Source organism: Saimiri boliviensis, chromosome 2 (genome assembly GCF_048565385.1).
Source record: "Saimiri boliviensis isolate mSaiBol1 chromosome 2, mSaiBol1.pri, whole genome shotgun sequence".
Lineage (NCBI taxonomy): Eukaryota > Metazoa > Chordata > Mammalia > Primates > Cebidae > Saimiri > Saimiri boliviensis.
Window position 1 is genome coordinate 137,068,774 of NC_133450.1, and position 12,878 is coordinate 137,081,651.

At 49.1% G+C, this 12,878-nt stretch overlaps 1 protein-coding gene across 8 annotated transcripts in view; it reads right to left on the minus strand.

The window, feature by feature from the left end:
* CACNA1B (calcium voltage-gated channel subunit alpha1 B) overlaps positions 1–12,878 on the minus strand; it is a 237,984-nt gene that overhangs the window by 59,328 nt on the left and 165,778 nt on the right. For all 8 annotated transcript variants that reach the window (XR_012516448.1, XM_074394405.1, XM_039461495.2 and 5 more), the window contains 5 exons: positions 11,573–11,710; positions 11,193–11,394; positions 10,714–10,878; positions 10,274–10,384; positions 9,745–9,828 (listed from right to left, as the gene is read on the minus strand). Coding sequence is in view for 7 of the 8 variants with exons in the window: in XM_074394405.1 (XP_074250506.1) it covers positions 9,745–9,828; positions 10,274–10,384; positions 10,714–10,878; positions 11,193–11,394; positions 11,573–11,710 (700 nt within the window). In the remaining variant the exon portion in view is untranslated. The remainder of the gene's footprint in view (positions 1–9,744; positions 9,829–10,273; positions 10,385–10,713; positions 10,879–11,192; positions 11,395–11,572; positions 11,711–12,878) is intronic.

Genomic DNA, 12,878 nt, shown 5'->3' on the forward strand with positions numbered 1-12,878 from the left:
AACTTCTGACCTCAAGTGATCTGCCCTCCCAAAGTGCAGGGATTACAGGCATGAGCTGTGGGTAACCCCCCATATAGGCACCGAGGAATGAGAGCTAAGCAGAACCCTGGCACAGTTAGGGCTTGAGGAACATCTCACTTTACAGTGTTAATACTCAGCTATTTTCTTTTATATAATCCTTTACATAATCATATATTAGTTTATAGAATTAGGGCTTGAAGAATCCCTTTATATAATCCTCTATATATAATCATATAATAGTTGATAGTGCCTGAAGAATATTTCCCTACATATATACCTATAATTATCTTAGTTCATGATTGGAGGAATGCCTAGAGTGGACACAGTACAGAGCATGAATTAAGGAATAAGCAGCTTATAATCAGAGGAATGCCTAGAGCAGACACAGTCCAGAGCATAATTTAAGGGAAAACAGTTATGCCAGGACAAGAATCCATGGCCCAGGCGGCAGCATTCAGTATCGTAAAGACACCCGCTGTATGGCAGGCTTGGGGTGAGAGCCACTCCTCCTGATAAAGGAGTTGTAGGACCTTGCTCCAGTTCTTGTGGAAGGCTGCGCTCAGCAATCCACCTTGGTGACTGTGAACTTTATCAGCTCTTACTACTGTGCTGCTTGAAAAGCATCTTCCCATAGAACCCACTGGAAGCTGCCAGAAGGTGGCAGTAACCTTGACAGCTCTGTCACTGCTATGTGACTTAAAGCATCCTCCTATAAATCTTCTTAGAAGTAGTTTGCCCATAGACAGAAGTATTGCACACTGCACCCTCTTCACTGCGCACAGCCCACCTTCAAGCCTCGGTGACCTAATGGGGGTGGACCCCTTACTGCACACAGCCCTTGCCTTTGTGGGAACGGGCCCCTTGCTGTGCACTGTCCACCTCCTGGCCTCTGTGACCTAATGGGGGTGGACCCCGTGTTTTATTGCTCACGACCCTATCACTATCTTTAAAGATGATTTCACTCACTGCCCTGCCCCCAACCTATACACAATAAATACTCACACTTCTGGACATTCGGGGCCTCGCCTGACTCCGCTCATAGGTGGCGTGGCCCCCCGAGCCCAGCTGCGTTTTCCTTGTACTTCTGTGTCCTGTCTCTTTATTTCTTGGATCCTGCGCCTCAGCACAGCATAAGGCTCACCCCACGACCCTGTGGGCCCTCAGCCCTACATCTGGCTCACAATGTGCCCTACAATGAGCCACTGCGCCCGACCTATTCTTTTAAAATATTTTAATGTCAACATTTCACTAGTCTAATTAGAGAATTTTCACTCTTTCTCTATTCTCTAGAAAAATGTTTTAAGAGTAGAATGATCAGGCCAGGCACAGTGGCTCAAGCTTGTAATCCCAGCACTTTGGGAGGCCGAGGTGGGTGGATCACAAGGTCAAGAGATCGAGACCACCCTGGTCAACATGGTGAAACCCCGTCTCTACTAAAAATACAAAAAATTAGCTGGGCATGGTGGTGCGTGCCTGTAATCCCAGCTACTCAGGAGGTTGAGGCAGGAGAATTGCTTGAACCCAGGAGGCGGAGGTTGCGGTGAGCCGAGATCGCGCCACTGCACTCCAGCCTGGGTAACAAGAGTGAAACTCCGTCTCAAAAAAAAAAGAGAGAGTAGAATGATCTTTCCTTATATTTCAGGTAGAAACCCAATGTATATGACCATTAGAATCTGTTTTCTTTGTAGAAAGATTGTTTATTAATTCAACTTCTTTAATGCTTTAAAAAAGAACCATTCATGGTTTTTCTCTATTCTTTTGTCAGATTTGGTCATTTATATTTTTATAGTAATGTATCAACTTACCCAGGCTTTCAAATGTACCAGCATAAGCTGTTCACAATATTCTACTGATTTTACTCTCTCCTGTACCCACCGTCACGACGCTTTCCCCTGCCTTACATCATGTATTTCACCTTCTTATTTTTCTTTGATTAATCTTGCCAGAGGTGTGTCAACTTTTAAGTCTTTAAAGAACTAAGTTTAGACTTAATTGATTCTCTCTGGTCTTTGTTTTCTACTTTACTAATTCCTATTCTTACATTTTTCTTCTACTTTATTGAGCTTATTCTGTTGCTCTTTTTCTAACTTTTAAAGTTAGATGTTAAACTCATTCATTTTTACATTTTTTTCTTTTTCTAATATAAACATTTAAGGCTGTGAATTTCTTTCCAAATACTGTTTCAGCTGTTATCTCATGAGTTTTAATAAACAGTATTTTCATTGTTTTTCTGTTATTTATATTTTCTAATTTCCATCATTATTTCATTCATTTACCCATAACTTATTCAGAAGTTTCTTTCCTCAAAAGTGTAGGAGGGGCCGGGCACGGTGGCTCACGCCTGTAATCCCAGAACTTTGGGAGGCCAAGGCAGACGGATCACGAAGTCGGGGGTTTAAGACCAGCCTGACCAAATGGTGAAACCCCGTCTCTACTGAAAATAACAAAAATTAGCCGGGCATGGTGGTGTGTGCCTGTAGTCTCAGCTACTCAGGAGGCTGAGGCGGGAGAATCGCTTGAACCCAGGAGGCAGAAGTTGCAGTGAGCCGAGACTGCGCCACTGCACTCCAGCCTGGGTGACAGAGCCAGACTCTGTCTCAAAAAATAGAAACGAAAGAAGCATAGAAGGTACTGTTACGTGTTTCAGCCACACATGCGCTCTGATCGCTTTGCCTCTGTCCACACCGGTTCCCAGTGCACTTTCACATACAGCAGCAGCACATGTCTCTCCTTCTCCCGCTGTCTCTCTCCTCCTGCCTCCCCACCTCTCTCTCTCCTCTCTCTCTCTGCCTTGTTTTTTAAGAGATAGGGTTTTGCTCTGCTGCCCAGACTAGACTGCAGTAGTACAATCATAGCTCACTGCAGCCTCGAACTCCTGGGCTCAAGCAATGATCCTGCCTCAGCCTCCCAAAGTCGTGGGAGTACAGGTGTACCCAGTCCGCTTGGGTCTCTGGATGCAAGGACTCCCACAGGCTGCCAGAACCTGCTTTGCAGGTGGAGGACAGGCTGCGCTCTCCTGCCCCTCACTGGGACAACGCTGATGTGGCAGCCAAAACTAACCTCGGAGAACCCCTGTGGGAAGGAGCCCAAATTACTTGGAATTGCTTGAAACTGGCTCTCTTCCTTATCCAACAGCCACCCTCCTCACCAACTACTTCTGGAAACACTTCCAAATAAATCACATTTGGATCACAGGTTCTGATCCGAAGACAGGTGGCACCAGAGGTGGTTCCTTGGAAGGAACCCTTGGGGAGTGGCTCACTGGCCAGATTCTCCTGTTGTTGGAAAATGAGGTGACAGTAACTCTTGGTGTGCATTCAAACTGCTGAAGCATTCATCTTGGGCAAATCTGTACAGGGCTGAAAGGGGTGCAATAATGATACCACAAGATATCGTTAGTATCCACAGGCTATCAGGAATGGGCACTGTTAAGAATGGTGGAGCAGGAGAACTGTGGCTAAGAGCCATCGATTACTCTGGGGGAAAAAATAGCTACAGTGTAAGTTGTCAATTAGCAACTCCAAGTATAACACAAATGTGGTCTGTGCTGTGGACTGTGCTGACCAGCCTGGGCCTTGAGAGAGGACCGGGGTTCTAGAGAGGGCTCACGAGTCTCTCATGCTCCAACATCAACACCCAGAGAGGGAGGGCAGGCCCTGACACAAACAGCAGGAACACCAGGGTGGGCGCACCCCCACAACGCAGAGCTCTAAGATGACCTGGGCCTACCTGGGCCTGCAGGAGTGGCCCCGACCCCTGCTGGAGGACCTCACTTTGTCTTGCCTGAATACCTGCAGGAGTCTCAGCTGAGGTGGATGCTTTCCACAACAGTACTCACCCTCCCCAAGATCCACCTCACTTCCCATGTCAGCCACTAGACCCATAACCTGAGTTTTCATACAGCCTGACTGGGGGAGCAGTGGTTTGGCCGAGTGAGAAAAAAGGCTGCTCAGTGAAGGGCTGTGTTAGATGTAACAGATATGTGCAGCAGGAGCAAGGTGAGAGGGACCGGATGAGGATGGCTGGAAGACAGGCTAAACAAAAGCTATTTTTAATATAGGGGAGCTTTCTCCCATGACTCAAGATCCAGGTCCCTGGCAAGGGCACCTGAAGCAGGTGCTAACAGGCTGCTGGGATGACTCCCAGGAGCTTGGAAAAACTGGTGGCCCACATTAAATGAGGTGGGGGTGACAGAACTGCCTTGGCAGATGCTGGGCACAGGACCAACAAGCTCAGAGTGGTAGGCATGCTAGAAAGAGCCTGCCGTGTAAGACCCAAGAGCCCACGATCCAACCAGCTTCTCAGAGGCAGCAACACCACAAGCATTTTAGGAGGAGGGCAGTGGCATCACTCACAAGGTCACTGGTGGCCACCTTCTGCAGGCCAGGGTTGACAGGAGAAGATACTGCCGAGGAACAGGGATTCCTTTGAGAAGAAAGGGCTCCGGAGTTGCAGAGGCCCCATGGCAGCACACAAGCACATGACTGGCTCCCTTCCAAGGCTGGTTGCCTGGAACCAGCTCAATGGGCAGCGAGGCCTCCATGGAAACCAAGAGCCCTGACCTGCAAAGGTCCACAGTGGCAGCTAATTGACCATGGCATTCCTAGAGGCAGGACAGAGGGGCAGTGCCAACAAGAATGCTGCTTGAGATGAACATATGTACATACAGAATTCAAAAGAAGTGAGCAGAAGGCTGACGTCAGCCACCGTGGTGGACAAACACACTGCCTCCCCAGCCTCTCAACCAGCTTTCAGATCCAGGGTCCATAGCTTAGAGGAGAGATTGGGCCCCCTTGCAGAGGAATCCCGCAACCCGAAGGAGTCTATGCAGCTGTCATTTCTCCGCCCCTCCTCAAGGAGCTCTTGCTCATTTACTTGAGAAATTGTACACTGGAGAAAGAAGAATCCCCTGAATGATTTTCTGTTTTGTTTTTCTGAAATGGAGTTTGGCTCTTGTTGCCCAGGCTGGAGTGCAACAGCACCATCTTGGCTCACCACGACCTCCACCACCCAGGTTCAAGTGATTCTCCTGCCTCAGCCTGTCGAGTAGCTGAGATTACAGGCATGCGCCATCACACCTGGCTAATTTTGTATTTTTAGTAGAGACGCGGTTTCTCCACGTTGGTCAGGCTGGTCTCAAACTACTGACCTCAAGTAATCCGCCTGCCTCAGCCTCCCAAAGCGCTGGGATTACAGGTATGAGCCACCATACCCGGCCTCCCTGGATGTTTTAAAGGCTATTAGATATAAGGTCCAAGATAACATTGACACCAAGGAACTAAAATGAGATTGTGGTTCCATGTAAGAGTGTGTGCAAGCAGAGGCCAGGCCGCCAATGAATCCCTGGTCCAGGCCCGTCTCTCAGAGGTCTCGTGGGCCCACAGACTCAGCTAGTGTTCATCTGCCTAGTCCTCACTTAGTGGCAGAACCTATCGCGCTGGGTCCTCAACATGTGAATTAGATAAAACAACAGAGAAGTCCTCAACACTGACACCCCTAGCCAAAACAGTAAATTATAACATTGCATCCAGTATGGAATGGAGGAGTTAGTCCCACCTCGAAGAATCAAAAGATAAAAGGGTGGTCTATACCTCATTCCCATTTAATTCGTTAGTATAAACTGTGCAAGAAAGCTGGATCACAATGGATGACAGTGGACTACTGTCCAAATAAGCCAAGCTGAGTACCCACTGCTGTGGGCGATTGGGTTTCTTTAATAGAACAGATCGACTCAGTCTCTGGGACTTGGCACACAGATGCCAACCTGGTGAGCACCCTCTTTTTTGCAGTCACTGCTAAGCAGGGTCAGAAGCAGTTTGCATTTGTGGCAGACATTCACGGTCTGACGCTGCGTCACAATGTGGTCCAAAGGGACTCCTAATCATTTGGAATCCTTTCTTATTTTTATTTTTTAGAGACAGGGACTCACTTTGTGGCCCAGGCTGGAGTACAGTGGTGTGATCATAGTTCACTGCAGCCTTGACTTCCTCGGCTTAAGCAATCCTCCTGCTTTGGCCTCCTAAATAGCTGTGACTACAGGTGCATAACACCATGCCTGGCTAATTGTTTAAATTTTTTGCAGAGACAGGGTCTTGCCATCTTGCCTAGGCTGGTCTCCAACTCCAGGGCTCAAGCAATCTTCCTGCCTTGGCCTCCCAAAGCCCTGAGATTACAGGTGTGGGCCACACCTGTAATCTGGCTGTGCCTGGCTAAGACATTTTTCAGAACACCACACTGGTCCACCACATCCATGTTATGCCACTCAGATCAGATGTCCTGATGCACTCCAGGGCACAGGTGATAAATCTTATAAGGATTCATGGACCTTCCATGTCAGTGAAGTTTTCAGGTGTCCAGTGGTCTGGGCTATGCCAAGACAAGGACTCCAAGGACAAGGAAAGGCAAACCCACACCTGGGGTGTGAGTGGATCCCAGCTGAGACACATCACTGCCCTTTCCAGAAGGTGCTCTGGCATCACCAACATACCACTAGGTGGCTGGTTATACTCCAAGGTAAGAGACGAGTTATAACTGCACCTCGCACTTCTACTGCGGGTAGGCTTCTTTGGGTTTTGGACATGGTATAGGCCACTCAGGAAATACTGCTGTGACTCAAAACGCTGCCAAGTTTGAGAGGTTTCAGACTGCAAGTGGGGTCTCTAACAGACCCATGCTATGATAGCAGTGGCCCTGCCACTTGGGCCACAAAACCCAGCAGCCCCCAGGGCCCTTGATGTTTATGTGGTACAAAAGGACACTGGGTAAAGTCTCAGGAAAGCCTTCACAGAGAAGTCAGTGCAGACACCTAGCATTTGGAAGCAGGCCATGCCACCTACAGAACAGAAGCATAATGAGAGGAGCCAAACTAGCTCCTGGCCCTGGTGGCAGCTGTGTGGGTCACCATGAGATATTGCCATCTATGACACCAAAACGCCTACACATAGTGATGTGCTGTCAGACCCACCACAGGCCCAGTGAACAAGGGAAGGGGTACCTCTATGACTGAATCCAAGCACGTCTAGAGGGCACAGCACACAACATGTAGCCCAATCCCCCATGACATACATGTCTGTTGACCAATGACATCCTCAGCTCACTCCCACCACCACTTCATGGGGATTCACTACAACTTAGGGGAAATGCAGACCTGGTTTGTGGATGCATTTCCTGCTGTACTGGTGCAGGCCTCACTATAGCCCCACATGGGAACAGCCTGAAAGACAGTGGTGGGGCAGAGCCCTGGGCAGGGTACTGCTCAGTTCTGCATGTGGGGGAAAACAAGTTGCCTGTACTGAGGATAACAGGGTCCTAGGCAGGCACAAACGGCTGGTCCAGACCCTGGAGAGAATAAGGTCTAGGGGAGAAGCAGACAGACAGGCCCTGGGAACAGGAATGGGGCATAGGCCTCTGTTTTACAAACAAATGCTCACCACGGGGCACTAAAAACCAAGCACTGGGATAAGTCGACCAACAGATATCAGCCAGCCTCTGTCCTCACCCATCCCAGTGTCCACACAGTAGACTTATGATAGGATGACCACCATGGCCAAGAGCCTCTCGGCAGCATGATCCAGGCACAACCACTGACAATCATCTACCGGATATGAGCAGACAGCAACACTGGGCCTCCATTTGGTGCCATCCTTGTGGTTGTCAACCAGCCACCCAGTGGTAAGCTGATGATACTAGAACACCTTCTCCTGGAAAGGGCAGTGATCTTTCTCAACTGGGATCCACTCACACCCCAGGTGTGGCTCTGCCTTTCCTTGTGCAGTACCACGCCAGCACTAGCATCTCAGGGCTGGTACCAGAGATTTACCCATAGAGGATTCCATGTAACATCAGCTCCGAGCACGCAGGGGATGCAGGCGAGCCAGGTGACCATGGGGTCCACCGGATCATCTGACGCAACACTGAGGAGGTGCTGCCCTGACCTTAAAGGCACAGATAAAATGCCGGCTTAGTGATATACCTTATGGGGTTCGGGTGCCATATTTCAAGATGAACCAATGGCCAATCGAAGGTACTGGGTGTCCAACTGGTAAAATGCATGGATCAAAGAAATGGCAAAAGGAGAAGTGGCCCCACTCTCCATCACTCCGGAAACCCTGCATGAACCCTGTGCTTATCTTCCCCAATTTTAGGTCTGGCAAATCTGGAGGCCCTGGTTCAAAGGGGTGGAGAAGGCTTCTACCACACAACACCAAAAGCCACGGTGGCCACCTGGTCACTGGGGCTGCTCATGCCAGAGGGCCAGCAGGCATCACAGAGTTGACAAACTGGCCAGATCACCTGACCCTGATTCTTGTGAAGAGCAGAGCGGCCACTGTGTAATTCTTCACTGGGCCCTTCTACATGCTCCTATGACCAGTCTTAACTGACTGCATTACTACAGCAGCCAGGGTTGGACAAAGGAATGGCAACAAGAAGGGGCTTGGGATGCGCAGGGCGGAGGGTCTGAGCCAGGAACCAGTGCAGCAGAGGGCTGGCCACAGGTCAGGGCTCTACAAAGGGTGCTGGGGGAATGAGATGATGAATATCAGCTCTGCTTGGACCAGCACAGCAGAGGGAGCTCTGCTTTGTCTTCCAGAGACCATGACCAGCACCTCCCTAAAGAATGAGCACAGTGAACCCAATGTAAAGTGTGGGCAGAGCTGAATGCTGCCAGGAAGGAGCCCTGGAGCTCCAGCAGGTCCTCCTGTGATGGTGTCAGACACCCCTTCAGCCCCACAGCTTGGGTGGCAAAGCCTGCTTCATGGCACTCGTGCTTCACTTTCAGGGAACCAGAAGCATCTGAGAATTGACACCCCAAATGCAGCCCTCAGCCTAATGCTGTGCTGAGGCATTAGGCTCCCTTTCTCTGCAGGGATAGCTCTGAGGTGCAACCTATGCTGTTGCCAGAAGTCCCCTGGGAGACGACCCAACCTGACCCACCAGGACTTGGCTCGGGAGGCAGTGTTTCTGGTCCTTCCCTTTTCACTCACTTCCCATGCCCCTCTACTGGTTTCTACTGGGAGGGAACACCACTTAAAAAATGACTTTCACGTGAGTGCTCATTTCAGCGTCTGCTTCTAGAGAATTCAACCTAAGACCAAACAAACGAGATTTATTTCCAGTGTAATATGCTGTACTCAAAGAATGTTGCTTTATGATTCAGATGCTTTGAAATTAGTTGAAACAAGTTTACGTCCCAGCAGTGGTCAATTTTAAGACACAATCCACATGTTTGATAAGAATGAGTATTTCCAGAGCCACACACACACACACACACACACACACACACAGAGAGAGAGAGAGAAAGAGAGAGAGAGAGAGAGAGAGAGAGAGAGAGAGAGAGAGAGAGAGAGAGGCAATATTCTAAAATGTAAATCCCTACTGGCTTCAATTTACACACTTTAGATACCATGTAGTTAAGATACATATTAGACACACACAAATTTAAGATTCGCGTCCTCTTGGTTAGTTGCTACCATGGAGCTCCAGGTAACTCTCAGGCCAGCAGCTCAAAAGATCTTTGAGAACCACTTTCTTATTCAACAAAGAACATTTGCTGAGACAACACCCAATCCCTAAACTCCACCTCTGGAGGGAAGCCTCCATGTGTGCAGGGTGTCCTGGGGAACCCAGGAGGAGGCTAATACAGGGCCTGGAGATGCACTGAGGGGGCACCCTCCAGAAGGAACCACCTGGGGGCCCTGAAGTGGGGACAGAAATGCTACTTACCGCAATCTCTGTTACTAAAATATCAGTAATACTTCCCAACACAGTGACAAAGTCAAAGACATTCCAGGCATCTCTGAAATAGTTCTAGAGAAAAAGAAGAGCAGTTAGTGCCAGCGGCTGATGAGGGCTCTGTCGGCAAAGAGGGGTAGGTGGTGGCCCCGATCAAGAATAGACAGTGGGCACAGGGCAGACGGGCCACCCCAGGGGGCACAGCATGAGGCCAGAGCAAAGCAGATGTCAAAGCCAAGGACACAGATTCCTCTGGGCCTGGGCAGAGGCAGAACTAAGAGCCATGCATCCAAAGAGTAAGAACCCAACCCTGCCTGCCTCCCAGGACCTATGCTGGTGGCAGAGCTTATGCAGCCAAGAGTGTCAGAGCAGCCCTTCTCCAGGGTCCCTGTAGTGTCACATGCACTGTGGGTTCTTGGGGAATTCCCAGCTCCAAACTGTGAGTCCCCAAAGGTCACCCTACAGATGGGGAGCCAGAATGCAGGCTGTCAAAAGGCAAAGGGGGGATCAAAGCACATACCAGCACCCCAAAGGCGATGATCTTCAGCACGCACTCCATGGAGAACATGGATGTGAATACAATGTTCAGGCATTTCAACATCAGCTCGTACTCATAGGGTGCATCGTAGAACTGCCCAGGGAATAGGCGCTGTTGGCCATGGGTTTGGCAGCCCCAAGACACCCCATCTGGGACCATTATGGCCAAGCAAAGTGGGCAGACAGAACTCCACCCCTGCCTCGGCCTGGAACACCCGTTCCTGCTCTCCCTGAGTCCTCCCAGAACCTCCCCACTGTCCCAGCCCACAGACCACAAAGGGAAACAGGATTCCACAGGTATCCTGTGCTGGCCAAGAGGTAAGGCCATCTACGCTTTGGCTCATGCTGGAAGGAAGAAGGCCTGAGGCTCAGATCCCGATCCCTAGCAGTGCCAGCTGCCCCTCCGTGCTGAGCCACACACACCTTCATCATCAGCACCACTGTGTTGAGAGCTATCATGGCCATGATGAAGTACTCAAAGGGCGGGGAGACCACAAATGTCCACGTCTTGTACTGGAATGACTGCCTGTTCTGGGGCATGTACCGTGTCAGGGGTTTGGCGCTGATGGCGAAGTCAATGCAGGCCCTCTGTAAGGGGAGAAAGGAGTGCAGAGACTCAGAGGTATCTACCTACAGCACCTACTGCACCCAGCCCCGTCTCACCAGCCCTCACAGGGAGCCCTGTTGAGAGAAGGCAGATAGATGGAGGCAGCCCAGGCCTTCTCCAAACAGGCCTCAACCAACCAAATGTGTTCTCTCTGCAGGAGAAAGGAGGCCCTGCCCCTGTGCTGAAGACAGTGGCAGCCAAAGCTGACCAGCCATGAGTGATGTGTGTCCACAAGGAAAGCCTGACTGTGCTGCCCACACCATCCACCGTGAGACTCCACAGAGCATTCACCTACCTCGTTCTTCTCCAGGCTGCATTCAGACATCACCTTGTCCCCCTGCTCCTGGAAGGTGATGATGATCAAGGCCACAAAGATGTTGACGAAGAAGAAGGGAAAGACCACAAAGTAGACCACGTAGAAGATGGACAACTCCATGCGGTACCCAGGGCTCGGCCCCTGCTCCTCATAGGTGGCGTCCACGGAGTGTTTCAGCACCCTGGGCCCAGAGGAGAGCAAGCGTCAGGGGAACCCCCAAAGGAGACAGCCCTGAGAACTCAAGACCTGCACCACAAGGATGGGTCTGCTTCCACTCCTGAGCCCAGGGATTGAGGGAGCAGGGAGGCCACACTCAGGAGCTGCCTGCCCCAGCCACAGTGAGCAGAACGAGCACTCACATGGGCCAGCCTTCTCCCGTGGACACCGTGAACAGCGTCAGCAGAGCCCAGAGCACATTGTCGTAGTGAAAGTCATATTTCTTCCACTGCCTGGGCTGAGCTTCCACTTCCTCCTTCTCATAATCCAAATACTGACCCCTGGGAATGAGGACATGGAAGGTTAGAGGGTAAAGACAAAAGATCCAAATAAACCCACATATCAACCGACACTGAAGAGGGTGCTGAAACCATTCCATGGGGAAAGAATGGCCTCTCCAACAGATTATGCTGGGACAGCTGGATGTACACATGCAGAAGAATGAGTGTGTACCCTACTTTATTCCACAGACAAAAATTAACTCATGATGGATTCAAGACCTAAATGTAAGGAGCTAAAACTATAAAACTCTTAGAGGAAAATGGGCAAAACTGCATGACCTCAAATTTGGGAATGGATCCTTAGATATAACACCAAAATCATAAGCAACAAAATAAAAAATATACAGATAAATTAGGCTGCATCAAAATTTGAAACTTTTGTGCTTCTGAGGACATCAAGAAAGTAAAAAGACAAATCCACAGAATGGGGGAAAAAAAACTTATTTCATAATCATCTGTCTGATAAGGAAGTTGTATTTAGAATATGTAAATAACTATTCTAATTAATAAAAAAGACAAACAACCGAAACAAAAAATGGATAAAGGATCTGAATAGACATTCCTCCACAGAAGACATACAAATGGCTATTAAGCACATGAAACACGGCTCAATACCACTCATAATCAGAGAAAGGCAAATCAAAACCACCACAGGACACCACTTGCTGCCCATGATGATGGCTGTAATTTAAAAAACACAAAAACTAAAAAGATGAAAAACAACAAGTGTTGGCAAGAATATGGGGAATTCAGAATGCTCATACATGAATATACAATGCTTTAGCCACTTTGGAAACAGTCTGGCATTTCCTCGAACAGTTAAACACACCCAATCACCCATAAATTTCACTTCTAGGTACATATCCAAGAGAAACAAAAACACACTCACACAAAAATGTAGACATAAACGAGTACAACATCATCATTCGTAATAGCCACAAGGTAGAAACGACCCAAATGTTCATTAGCAGATGAAAGAATAAGGAAAACGTGGCACAGCACAGAACAGATATTCTGCCGTTATCAGGGAATGAGGCTCTGACAACAGGCTGCTGCGTGGACAAACCTGAAAACATCTTGCGAAAGAAGCCAGTCACAAAAGACCACGTGTTGTATCATTCGATTTACACAAAGCATCCAGAACAGGGAGATTTACAGAGATTAAAAA